We start from the raw sequence: 14,023 nt of genomic DNA, 5'->3' as shown, positions 1-14,023 counted from the left end.
TTTCGTCTTTTATTCTGTAGCAATAGTTTCAGGGGGTCTCCCTACAATGCCCAATCTTGTCTGATCTCAGAAGCTAAGCAGGGTTGGGTCTGGTTAGTACTGGCATAGGAGAAAGAGAAAAGGTATACACATTTATTAGCATGGGAGTGTGGGGGATCACAAAGTGATTATGCAAACTTTTGAGGGCCTGTTTGATATTACGAAAACAAAATATTTTTAAAATAAAAGCACACGATTGGTTTATCAACTAAATTCAACTTGATCATTTGTAAAAATAGAAATTGGAAACACTACCCTCCAGTGGTAATATATATTTCATTGACCAATTTTCCTAACATTTCACATAAAACCTTGAAACTCAAAATAGAGATTACAATTTTAAAATGAATGTGGTAAACTGAATTGGCTTTAGTGGGCTACTGAATAGTATGCTCACTGGAGAAAAGTTGCAAGCAGGGATTCTAAGGGGAATTTTTCAGGGGGAGTTGGGGACAGAGTCTCACTCTGTGGCTCAGGCTGGATTGCAGTGGTGTGATCATGACTCACTGCAGCCTCAACCTCCCAGGTTCAAGCAATCCTCCTACCTTAGTCTCCCAAAGTGTTAGGATTATAGGCGTGAGTCACTGTACCTGGCTCCAAAGGGAAATTTATGTATATTTAAATGACAAGTTTTGGCAAGATGCTGTCATGGAATTGGTACAATTTTTTGTGAGTCTATTAAATCTAAAATACTCAACATCAATGAAAAGTAACTAGAAGACTCAACCACATAGACAAAAAGGAAAAGCACATATATTAAAGAATTTGGCCGGGTGCAGTGGCTCGTGCCTGTAATCCCAGCACTTTGGGAGACCAAGGCAGGTGGATCACTTGAGCCCAGAAGTTTGAGACCAGCCTAGGCAACATGGCAAAACCCTGTCTCTACAAAAAGATGTAAAATTATCCGGGTGTGGTGGTATGTGCCTGTAGTCTCAGTTACCTGGGAGGCTGAGGTGGGAGGATTGTTTAAGACCAGGAGGCAGAGGTTGCAGCGAACCACGATTACACCACTGGGCTCTAGTATGGGCAATAGAGCGAGACACCGTCTCAAAAAAAAAAAAAAAAAGAATTCTCCATAATTGTTTGATGTTAGAGAATTTCTGCTAATAAGTTCATGATTTTTATTTTCCAAAAATATCAATGATTCAGTATGTTTTTTAATAATGAAGACCTTAAATACATATAAAATAATGAAGTATTGATATGTAAAGAGGTTATGCCACTGTGAATACTGAAGTAGATAAAAAATTGAAACACTTGAAAATATACATAATATACTGAATTAAATGATGCTTCAGAATAGATAAAATTTTGGTTGGGGGAATATTATATTACTTACAGTCAACCATGAGTAAATGCCTAATACCAAATTACCTGCTTAATGAGTGAGATATTTAAATAAGCTGATATCTTAAAAGTCATTCCTACTAAGCTTTGGAAAACAGTAAAATACAGTGGACTGAAGGAAAGAGACTACAGGCAAAGCCTTCATAAAACCTACTACTTCACATATAACTAACCAATCGTTTGATATCTCTCTCCTCTCACCAGAAGGAAGATGCCTAATATACTGCAGGGACATTGTTTTGTTCACTGCTGTATAGCACCTAGAACAGTGCCTGGAATCCACTAGGTGCTAAAAGAAAGTGAGACGGAGGAATTAAACAGAGACAATGCTGCTAAATGAATTAATTTGTACTCTCTGAATACAAAGTCAGAAGTAGACAGCAGCAATCTCAAAATCAGTTAGGAAAAGGGGAGAAGTTAGGTAAAGAAAAGCAGTCAGCGCTGGGCATGGTGGCTCACGCCTGTAATTCCAGCATTTTGGGAGGCCGAGGCAGGTGGATCACTTGAGGTCAAGAGTTCGAGACAAGCCTGGCCAACATGGTGAAACCCCATCTCTACTAAAAGTACAAAAATTAGCCAGGCGTGGTGGCTGGTGTCTGTAACCCCAGCTACTCGGGAGGCTGAGGCAGGAGAATCACTTGAACCTGGGAGGCGGAGGTTGCAGTGAGCAGAGATCGCGCCATTGTGCTTCAGTCTGGGTGACAGAGCAAGACTCTGTCTCAAAAAAAATAATAAAAAAGAGCAGTCAAATGAAGAAATTAAAATTTGATAGAGTTAACTCATAAAGCTAAAACACAAGAAGATAAAGAAGATAAAATACACTGAATTATTTATACATATAAGTAAATATAGTTTATTGCCCTTGTTTGTAGAAGATGGGCGCCCTTGTGTGCTTCAGGTTGTCTGAACTGGCTTCAGGCGATCCTCCGCCTCAGCCTCCAAGTGGAGTTATGGGGGGTGGGGTGGGCGCATTACAGGCCATGAGCCATCCACTGGCCTCTTAATAATAATCACTATTATGTATTATTATATAATGATGTATATAATTCATATTATTGACTCTATTATCGCGAAAGTCTACTACTTGTTTTGTTAACAACTAAACATTAGTTACTAAATACATACATATTCAGGCGTAGCTGAGAATTCCAATGTTTAAACTTAGCTTATAAAATGTCTTTAGAATTGAGAACCGAAAACTGTCCAAGAAGAAACAGAAATATTTCAGCTCATGCCATATACCATTTGCCACTTTCCAACCAGTATGCCTGGTTGTATATCTACTGACTGGCCATGCCATCCCGCATCCCTGGTATTTTTTTTTTCATGCTATGCCACTTTATAAAGACTTTTCTGCTGAAATCATCATTCCTTAAAGAGCCTCCTCCTCAGAAGCTGCGACATTTCTAAGCCGCCCACGTGGAAAGTAAAGAAAGCGTTACGCCCTAGCAGCTCAGTATGCCCCACTATAGCTCTGCGGAATATGCGTGTTTCTACACTTGGCGCACTCAAGCTTTCTCCTTAAAGCCCAAGCATTACTCCTACCCAACTTGATCCTCCCGAATATAAATGTATTCGATTCCTTCTCATTTAAGATGAGCGGTGCTCTGTTGTCCAGGGCTGGCCGCTGCAGTGGCATGCATCTAGGCTCATTGCCCAAACCTCTGCCTTCTCTGCGGCTTTAAGTGTTCTACTGGCCTCCGCCCTTCCCTGCTAGCTGCGGATTACAGGCATGCACCACCGACACCCAACGTAATTTTTTTGTGTGGTTGTGTTTTTTTTTTTTTTTTTTTTTTTCTTTTTTTTTTTTTTTGTTTTCTTTTGTTTTCGTAAGACAGAGTTTGACCATGTTGGGCCCAGGCTGGGCTCTGGATTCCTGACCCAAGTCATCTGCCCGCCTCAGCCCTCATCCTTCTTTTAGCATACTTTGTAGCACAAAGGAGATTGCATCAGCAAGCATAGTCAATCAATTGCTTTACTTAGTATAAATGCTGTCCTATATGTATGTGCTGTAAGAGTGGGGGGCAAGCAGAGAGGAGATGCAGAGAGAGAGAGAAAGGTTATGTACTTCATATATTTTTTTGGGCAGCAGCCCTGCCTGCTCGCCCCACGCCTGAGCCCACATCACAATCTTGGCCTCACTGCAACCTCTGCCCTCCAAGCTCAAGCTCATCCTCCAACCTCGTTATCCTGAGTAGCTAAGACCATGCCCCAGCTAATTTTTAGGTACTCTTAGCAGAGATGGCGGCTCACCATGCTTGCCCAGGCTGCGTCTTCGCAACTCCTGCGCCTCAAGTGATCCTCGCTGCCCTTCGCGCCTCGAAGTGCCTGCGGATTACAGCATGACCATGTCCAGCTAGAATGTATATTTAAAAAACTATTATTGCCGGGTCTGACGGTCTTAACTCTGTCCTAAAAATGTTTTCTTCGTTTATTTCTACTCGTAGCCATTGTACAAGTTTACCTTTACCATGTTTAAGCCTCACGTTCTTCAGCAAAACATGGGGCATAAATAATAACTATGTATCTCTATCTCAAGCCTTTTTATGGATAAAGTGAGAGTAGATTAATATAATTTTATTGAAAACAAATATTATTTTCTGTTATATATCTGCCTATTTTATTTACAATTAAATGGGCCTGTTTTCTCCTCACTTATTTAACATGAAATTAGCTGAAAGCTTCTGTATCAAAAGGTCAAAGTCTCAAGAATTACACAAAATCAGGCGCTGATTGATTTATCGAAAAGTCTGTCACTTTCAAATAAACCCATATATAGTTCTACCAATATTTGCCTGAACTTGCCTTACATCAGGCCCTTTTCCCCTCTTAATTTTATTCCTCATGTCACAATCGTTTAAATGTGCGTTGACATCCTGTACAATAGCCTTAATTTTGTTCACCAGCCTTTACCGCGCTCTTTAAGGCATTTCCAGCATGCGGCATACTTGTGCCCACTTACAACCTCGTCTCGTCTACTATATATATTACTGAAAGGTCTTCCCTCACGCTATCTGGGAAGCCCCTCAGTCTCGGATGTCAGACAGACTCACTGTGCAATTGTGTAGTCAGGAATGGCAACAGTACAGTTGCCTCGAGTTCTGAACTGTGTGCTCTGCCTCTGCTGCTGCCTTGCGAGGGTGCAGATCCCTTCATCCTCCATCTCTCTTGCCTGGGTCTCCTCATCTGCAACACTGCGATATTATATGCGTCACCTCCTTACTGAATAGAGTACAAGATAAAGGAGTTTAAAAGTGCTATGAGATGTTTAGGGTGGCACAATATTATCAAACAATATAAGATTCTGTTTGTTATTTAAACTTTATGAAAGGTATTTCTTAAACTTCTGAAGTTTGTATATACAAATCTCAATTAATTATTTAGATTATTTTAATTATTATGGGAAACTCGCAAGATTAGAAAGGAGTTCTTTCTCTCTATCATCATTTATCCCTTCAGTCTTCTTCAAGCAATGATGTGCTTGAAAATGCTAAACCTAAAGAAGAGGAATTAGAATCCCATGCGCATATTTATGTCGGTTTATAAATCTATTTGTCATCTTATCTTAACTTTGAAGCAATATTCTTTGAAAATATAAACTTGAAAACTACGCTTATCTTTGATGTAGGATTTTAGCTTTTTATCATTGTTTTCTAAGTGGGATACATTGTATTATTCTTTAATTTTGTATAACTGCGTAGCATCCTTTTGAAGTGTCGGGGTATATCTATTTCATATAGCCTAGGTTTTTTTGTTTTCTACGTCAGTGCTTAAGACTTGGCTAATTAAGCTAAAATGTGCCATAATTCATTTTCCTATACAACTAAAAAACTAAGTTACTGACAATATGTCTTTAACTGGCCTGGAAAAGAACAATACTCTATCAAACATAACTTCTTTTCTGACAATCAAAATTAAACAGAAACCAAAGGAGAAACATTCCATAGGTAATAGATAAGTGTTTCATAGGCTAAAGTACAATATGGAGACCAAAAGGCTAGGCAATACTTTCCAAAGCCAAAATAAAAGAACAAAATGACATTCAAATTCTCCAGTCATGTTTTTTTTGTTGTTGTTTTTTTGTTTCTGAAAGAGAGTCTCGCTCTGTCACCCAGGCTGGAGTGCAGTGGTGCGATCTCAGCTCACTGCAACCTCCACCTCCCAGGTTCAAGCAATTCTCCTGCCTCAGCCTCCCGAGTAGCTGGGATTACAGGCATGCACCACCATGCCCAGCTAATTTTGTATTTTTAGTAGAGACGAGGTTTCACCATGTTGGCCAGGCTGGTCTCAAACTCCTGACCTCGTGGTCCGCCCGCCTCAGCCTCCCAAAGTGCTGAGATTACAGACATGAGTCACCGCACCTGGCCTATGTACTAATTTTTAAAGTATTGCAGTGAAAGTGTCTAAGTTCTTATACACTTTGGCTCATTACTTAACCATGTATTTTAAATCTGACTAAGCTTTACTTTAATAATTAATTTTATACAACTTACCACTTTTGCATCAATTGCAACCTGAGCGAAGCCTTTGCGATGACCCCATACAATGTTGTAAGTTTCATCACTAATTAGGGCTTCTCGAACTCCACCTGGTGAGATAGCTAACAAGTGGCCACTCCTCAGAATTTCAACACATTTTTCTCTTGGTCCATGTAGAGCACAAAACACATCCAGTAATAAACTAAAGCCTGTAAGAAACATGAGTATGAAGATATGACATAATTATTTCTTGTTTGATTCTTCTAAAGCAAAAATCTTCACAAACTACATGGTTTACTATTTATACTTAAATCATAACTTTTACATTTTAAAATCAACAAAAACCCAAAAGGTTAACTTAAGCTTGATATTGTTGGTTAAGTAATAGCTGCATCTTACTTATCACCTACCATTGATTACCATCTCATACTGACTACCTACTACCCTGGCTCAAATTCTTAAGTAAAACTCACAACAATCTTGACAAACAGGTATTCTTCCCCAACCTTTACAAATGGGAAAACTTGGGCTTACAGAATAATAGCTTGCTCAAAGTCACACATCTAAGAAGTGGCAGGGCAGAGACTCCAGAAATGGGATTCTGATGGGATTCAAAAATGATATCCTATCAGCAATCAGAAATCTAATCTTCCATTAACCCTATAAAAAAGAGAATCACTCAGGAGAATGTTAATCTAACTATGCTTAGCTCTGCCAAAAGTGGCAAGACCATGATCAAATCTATTTAAAATTAAAAGTTAGATAATGCTAATTCTATAATTAAATTTTTAAAATAATAATAGCAAACATCATTAAGAGATTTTAATAAAGTGAGAGTGCTTGACTCAAGAACAGTTAATTCCAAGTCTTAATATTTTACTGCTTTCCAAATTACAACTATTTATGGATGAAAGAAATAATCCTGTTTGTAATTAAGTATTTTAATCAAATCCCATACTGGAACTTCTGAGGACTGATGTTAGTATACATTATTCCCTGAGAATGGGAAATATAGGGATGCATTTGATGTTAAAAACTACGCAGACTCGTCAGACACGATGGCTGATGCCTGTAATACCAGCACTTTGGGAGACAGAGGCAGGCGGATCACTTACAGTCAGGAGTTCAAGACCAACCTGGCCAACGTGGTGAAACCCTGTCTCTACTGAAAATACAAAAATCAGCCTGGCGTGGTGGCACGTGCCTGTAATCCAACTACTCAGGAGGCTGAGGCAAGAGAATGGCTTCAACCCAGGAGGCAGAGGTTGCAGTGAGCCAAGATCAAATCACTGCACTCCAGTCTGGGCAACAGAGCGAGACTCTCTCAAAAAAAAGTAAAAATAAAAATTTGTCACTCCACATCATATTAAATGTTCACTGATTCAACTAGATGCATTCTGATAATGAATGAATGAACAGGGGAGGATTCATACATAATAAAACATAAAATTTCTTTTTTTTTTTTTGGAAACAGGGTCTTGCTCTGTCACCCAGGCTGGAATGCAGAGGCACAAAAGTAGCTCACTAGAGCCTTGCTCTACTGGGCTCAAGCGATCCTCTCACTCAGCCTCCCAAGTAGATGGGACTCCAGGCACTGTGCCACCATGCCTGACTGATGTTTTTTTTCTTTAACTTTTAGTAGAGACGAGGTCTTGCTATGTTGCCCAGGCTGGTTTCAACCTTCTGAGCTCCAGCAATACTCCACTTCAGCCTCACAACGTGCTGGAATTATAGCTGTGAGCCACAGCACTCACCCTAAAATCTCTCTTGTGCTGAGAATTATGATTTTATTCCTTCAGAAAGCAAAGAAGGACTTAAGGTAAATTAGCATCAAAATATTTAAAAAATCATAAAGAGGGTAATGTTTTGAAAAAGGCAAATGTTAAAAATATTCATTTTATTATTCCTAAAACGAAAAAAAAAAAAAAATAGAAGCAACCTAATGCTCCATAAGAGAAAACAGTTAAGTAAATGTTCTAGTCATACACTAAAACTTTTCTTATAAAACATGGTAAAATGTTAATGCTAACATTAAATCTTAAAAAAAACCCCACAAAATTGCCTATGCGACTGTAAGTAAAAAAATAAACTAAATAAAAAATGGTAACATTATGTTAAGATAGTAAAATTATAATGATGTTCTGTTTTTTGGTTTCCAAATCTACTACAGTGATCATGTTAGTTTTTTACAGAAAACATAGCCAATACTGCTTATACACAAAGTACAAATGGTTTTTTAGTGACACACGGATACCCAAAGCATTAGCTGTTATAGGCAATGAAGTAGATCATTACTTAATTCATTGTTTGGTTGTGTTTGTCTGGTTGATATGTCAGCTTTTGCTTTTATTCCACAGAACATACTATCAACTCTCTTGGCTTGTTTCTGGTGATTCAGTGACAAAAGAAAGTAAGATTTAATCTCAATGAGTTTACTCAAGAATGATATTTGTAAAACTCTAAACCATTTGGTTAATTAATCTTTTTAAAATATATATATATAAGGGTGGCCAGGCACGGTGGCTCATGCCTATAATCTCAGTACTTTAGGGAGGCCAAGGTGGGCGAATCACCTGAGGTCAGGAGTTCAAGACCAGCCTGGCCAACACGGTGAAACTCCATCTCTACTAAAAGTACAAAAATTAGCCAGGCATGGTGGCGGGAGCCTGTAATCCTAGCAACTTGGGAGGCTGAGGCAGGAGAATCACTTGAATACGAGAGGCGGAGGTTGCAGTGAGCCGAGATTGCACCATTGCACTCCAGCCTGGGCAACAAGAGTGAGATTCCTTCGCAAAATAAATAAATAAATACATACATAAACACACACACACATATACACACATACATACACATACACACACACACATATGGCCAACTAGGCATGGCGGCTCATGCCTATAATCCCAGCATTTTGGGAAACCGAGGCGGGTATATTACCTGGGGTCAGGAGTTCGAGACCAACCTGGACAACATGGTAAAACCCTCTCTACTAAAAATACAAAAATTAGCCAGGTGTGGTGGCAGGCGCCTGCAATCCCAACTACTTGGGAGGCTGAGGCACGAGAACTGGTTGAACCCAGGAGGCGGAGGTTGCAGTGAGCCAAGATTGTGCCACTGCACTCTAGCCCAGGTGACAGACCAAGACTCTGTCTCAAAATAAAAAAAATATATATATATACACACACACACATACACACACACACACACACATGACCTTTATAAAACAGATTTTTTTTTTTTTTTTTTTTTTTGAGACGACAGTTCTCGCTCTGTACTCTAGGCTGGGAGTGCAGGTGGCGCAATCTTGGCTCCACCGCAAGCTCCACCTCCCGGGTTCACGCCATTCTCCTGGCCTCAGGCCTCCAGAGTAGCTGGGACTACAGGTGCCCGCCACCGCGCCCGGGGCTAATTTTTTGTTATTTTTAGTAGAGGACGGGGTTCACCGTGGTTCTCCATTTCCTGACTTGTGGATCCACCCGCTTTGGCCTCCCCAAAGTGCTGGGATTACAAACAGATTTTTTTTTAAAATGTGATTTCACGGCTGGGTGCAGTGGCTCACACTTGTAATCCCAAACCTTTGAAGGCCACAGTGGGAGGATCACTTGGAGGGCAAAGGAATTTCAGACAGCCTGGGCAACCATTAGTAAGACCCCATATCTAAATAAGTAAATATAAATAATGTAGTACTCAATCTTACTGTTATAAATTTTATCAGGCAAGTTACCTATGATAAGGAGACATGATATATATACTCTTTTTTTTTTTTTTTTGAGACGGAGTCTCGCTCTGCCACCCAGGGCTGGAGTTGCAAGTGGGCCGGATCTCAGCTCACTTGCAAGCTCCGCCTCCCGGGGTTCCCGCCATTCTCCTGCCTAGCCTCCAGAAGTAGCTGGGACTGCAGGCGCCCGCCACCTCGGCCGGCCAGTTTTCCTGTATTTTTTAGTAGGATGGGGTTTTCACCGTGTTAGCCAGGGATGGTCTCGCGGATCTCCTGACCTCGTTGATCCGCCCGGTCTCGGCCTCCCAAAGTCTAGGGATTACAGGGCTTGAGCCACGCGCCCGCCTTATATTACTCTTTAAGGTAGTATAATATTATGTGAAGACAAAAATTCATCTTTGTTTTTTTTTTTTTTTTTTTGAGGATGGAGTATTACTCTGTTGCACAGGCTGGAGTGCAGTGGCACATGTCAACTTACTGTATCTCCACCTCCCGGGTTCAAGTGATTCTCCTGACTCAGCCTTCCGAGTAGCTGGCTACAGCAGCCTATTAGCCACCATACTGGGGCTAATTTTTGTATTTTGAGTAGAGACGGGGTTTTCACCATGTTGGCCCAGGCTGTCTTCAACTCCTGACCTCAGGTGATCTGCCCACCTCATCCCCAAAGTGCTGGGAATTACAGGCATAGCCACTTGTGCTCGGCCAAGACAAAATATATCATGACTTTTATTTTTTTAAACTAATTTAATTTGCTATCAAACTGAGAGTATCAAACTCTAATTATAACAAAATTTTAAACTCCAAAAATCAGTATTTCATGAAAAAATTCATTACATGAAAAATCATGCTCTAAATCAAAATATAAATTGGCAAAAATCACAATTTCTGTTTTTAAAGCTTACAGTTCAAGATAACAACTTAGGAAAAATAACAAGTAAATACTGCTTAAAAAGAAAAAAATTACTAATTGGGTGATATTCACTATGTAGTTAATGCGATACCTAGAAGCTCAGGACTTCACCACTACACAATAGATGCATTAAGAAACTGCACTTATCCCCTTAATATATAAAAATATATTTTTAAAAGAAATTTAAAAACATTTTTTAAAAAACGTTGTTGTATATACCATAAAGGTAAATTCTCACTTAAAAATAACATTTTAAAATGTATAAAATAAAAAAATGAGCTAACATTTTGGCCAAAATGTCTTTATTTTAGATATATTCCCTAAAAGGATGATTAGATATTCCCATATTAGAGCTCCAAGTTTGTTACATACACCCTAAAAGGCAAAAGCTTTTCAAATGACATTAGAGAGCTCAAGATAGAGATGACCACATAACTTGGTTTTGTTAATAAAACATTTTTACATTACTATCTACAGTGAAAGTTTACCTGGAATTTTAAAGACAAAGTGATCAGCTACTACTCGGCAAGTTCTGCCTTTGTGTATAAATATTTTGGCCATGAAATAGTAAAAATCTATAGGAATAGCTCCATGATAAAAAATTATAAGTGCTGGTCCATCTTCTGGTATTTTTTCCATTCCATGAACTTCATAACCTGTTCGAAAGACAAAATGCATACACTTAAAATAAATTCATTAATTCGTTTACACTAAAGGATGGTTGGTAGCTCAGCCTTTTCTCACAAAAGTCCACTAGTCTTCCTGGTTCTCTTCCCCTTTCCCCCTTCTTCCCTCTCTTTCCTCTTCTCTTTCTTTCTTGAACAAACCAGTCCTACAGCCATTAGGTGGGCTACAGTGAAGCGGACACCTGTTTGGAGAGGTGGCCTGGAGTATTGGTGCCAGACACTAAGGAGGGCACCAACACAGGTGGCGTGGAGTGGGGAGTCAGCCAGAGCAGTCATGAGGGCACCACACAGAAGACAGCCTATCACAGGGTGGGGGGGCTGCTGAGGGGGAGGAGAGGAGGCAAGGGTCACGGAAGCTTGGGGGGTCACAGCCTGAATGAAATGGGGGCATCCACAACCAGCAGCAGCCTGGCAGGAGGGGCCAGAGCCCAAAACAGGTGGCCTGGTGTGGGGCATCACAGCCTCAGCGGCTAGCCAGGGCACTGTATAAAGTGGTGGCCCGGCACAAGCAAGGAGAGGGCATCCATGAGTTGTAGGGGAAGGCAGCAATGATGGGAGATGGGTAACACCCAGGGGGACTGATCAAATGAGTCAACATAGCAAGAATAATGGGAGCCAGGTTTCACTGTGAGAGGACGGGGTTGAAAACATTTAAAAAGGAGAGTATTATTAATAAGAGAAACTCTGTAGCCAGAAGGGAACATCACTCCCACCCTACTAATGAGAAAAAGCCTGGAATACAAATCTTTTTTCTTAAGCATGTCAGAGAGCAGTGGTCATATGGCAACCAGGAGAACTGAACTTCAAAGGGTGATAAACCCCTCTAAGGAAAGATAAAAACTGAGAATGGGAGGAAGAGGCAGATGCCATAAAAGTAGGTAAGCAGTGACACATTAAAAAATACTTAAAGTCCCAGGGTGGGCTAGTATTGAATGTAGAAACTCTGGAAGCCCCAAGTAGTCACTCTCCAACTTCTCCACAGACCTCAGTGTGTGCTCACAAGAAAGATTAGAGGTGAAGCTGGAGAGTAAAGAGAGCCCCTGCTAATGGTACAGGGAACAAAAATCCCCACTTACTTCCTGGAATTTTCTCTCATAGAAGCAAAACCTGTCAGACACTGGGAAAGGGGCAGGAAACCCTTTCACTCCCTCTGAGAAAAGGGTATATGCAAAAGGCATGTAATGCTGGGAGGGGCAGAGTTCCACTCCCCTTCCCCACACACTCCTCCACCCTCACCAGCCCAGTGTCAGGTAAAAGCTCACTATTCTAGAGAAGGGGTAGAAGCAAAATATCTACCGCTGGGCAGTAGGGGTGGGTGGCAGGAAATTCTGGGGGGCCCAGAGTACTTAAGTGACATAAATCAGAGATCTACCACAGAGGCAGTGGCAGCAAACTTGTTCCCATGACAAAACCCCCAACACAAGGAGAAGGGAAGGGAACACAGAAAGCCTCACCCCTAAGCCACAGGAATAAAGAGCCCAGTAAGATTTTAGCTAAACCTGAAAACTGAGGAGTGCTATACCTCAGCTCCTGGGGGAATGAGGGCAGGGGCATGAAGAAGGGGTGTGAGGAGTCCCCATGTACCCCCATGTGGAGTTATAAGCAAAGGTGACCTTTTCCTGGGGTCACAGGAGGGGCATGAAGAGACTCCTCCTGTGGCAAAGGCATACAGGACTGAAGGTGGAGCAGAAACAACCAAAAAATCCCTCTACTTCAGGCCCTACACTATGCACAAGATAACAGTAGGAGTCTGAAGTCTGTGCTGAATTGAAGGTAGCTGCAGCGCAGCAATAAAAGCCAAATCCAGTTCAACCACTCAGTAAATTGAATCCACCTCCAACCAACCACCAATGGCCTAACAGATTCTTAGTCATAAATACTTTTTATGAGCCAATTCTCAGTCATAAATACTATTTACCCATTGTTCTTTTACAACGGCCAGAATTGGATTAAAAAATGACGTAAAATAGCAAGAAAAAAACCCACTGTCAAGAGCTAAAACAATTAACACACCCAAATGTTGAAACTATCAGATGGAAACTATAAAATAACTATGATTAATAAGTTAAAGGGGAATGCAGTGGCTCAAGCCTGTAATCCCAACACTTTGGGAGACTGAGGTGGTAGGACTTTTGAGCCCAAGAGTTAGAGACCAGCCTGGGCAACATGGCAAGACCCATCTCTGCAAAAACATAAAAAAATTAATTGGGCATGGTGGCATGTGCCTGTAGTCTCAGTTACTTGGGAGGCTGAGGCGGGAAGATTGCTTGAGCCCAGAAGGTGAAGGCTGTAGTGAGCTATGATCATGCCACTGCACTCCAGGCTGGGTTTAGCTAAATTCACAGGTGACAGTGTGAGACCCTGACTCTAAAAATAAAAATGAATAAATAAACTTAAAGGATCTAGTGGAAAAGGTGGATACATGCGCAATCAGATTAGGAATTTCAGCAGAAAGATGGAAACTATAAAAAAATAGAGTCAAATAGGAAGGCTGTAAACTTCAATGAACTCTAAAGATTTGATGTTAGTAACATAACAACGTTAATTTTCCAATTTTAATGGGTTTACTGAGGTTAAGTATGAGAACATCCTTATTTGCAGAAGCCATCAAATAAGTTACAACTTCTCTGAGATAACATGACCTACAGTAAATTTAAAAATTAGTCATAAAATAATTCATCAATAAAACAGAAAAGTAGGCCAGGTGTGATGGCTTAAGCCTGTAATGCCAGTTCTTTGGGAGGCCAAGGCAGGAGGATTGCTTGAGGCTAGGAGTTCAAGATCAGCCTGGGCAAATCAGTGAAATCCCTGTCTCTACAAAAAAAAAAAAAAAAAAAAAAAAAAA

At 40.5% G+C, this 14,023-nt stretch overlaps 1 protein-coding gene across 1 annotated transcript in view; it reads right to left on the bottom strand.

The window, feature by feature from the left end:
- Positions 1-14,023, bottom strand: part of TMEM68 (transmembrane protein 68) — a gene marked incomplete at its 5' end in the record, with an annotated part of 28,072 nt that overhangs the window by 9,270 nt on the left and 4,779 nt on the right. The window contains 2 exons of the mRNA XM_017861647.1: positions 5,843-6,073; positions 10,981-11,148. Of these exons, the coding sequence (XP_017717136.1) occupies positions 5,843-6,073; positions 10,981-11,148 (399 nt within the window). The remainder of the gene's footprint in view (positions 1-5,842; positions 6,074-10,980; positions 11,149-14,023) is intronic.

The sequence above is a fragment of the Rhinopithecus bieti genome, unplaced genomic scaffold (assembly GCF_001698545.2).
Source record: "Rhinopithecus bieti isolate Rb0 unplaced genomic scaffold, ASM169854v2 scaffold_62033, whole genome shotgun sequence".
Taxonomy (NCBI): domain Eukaryota; kingdom Metazoa; phylum Chordata; class Mammalia; order Primates; family Cercopithecidae; genus Rhinopithecus; species Rhinopithecus bieti.
Note: the sequence above shows the minus strand (reverse complement) of the source record. Positions and strands in the feature narration are given on the sequence as shown.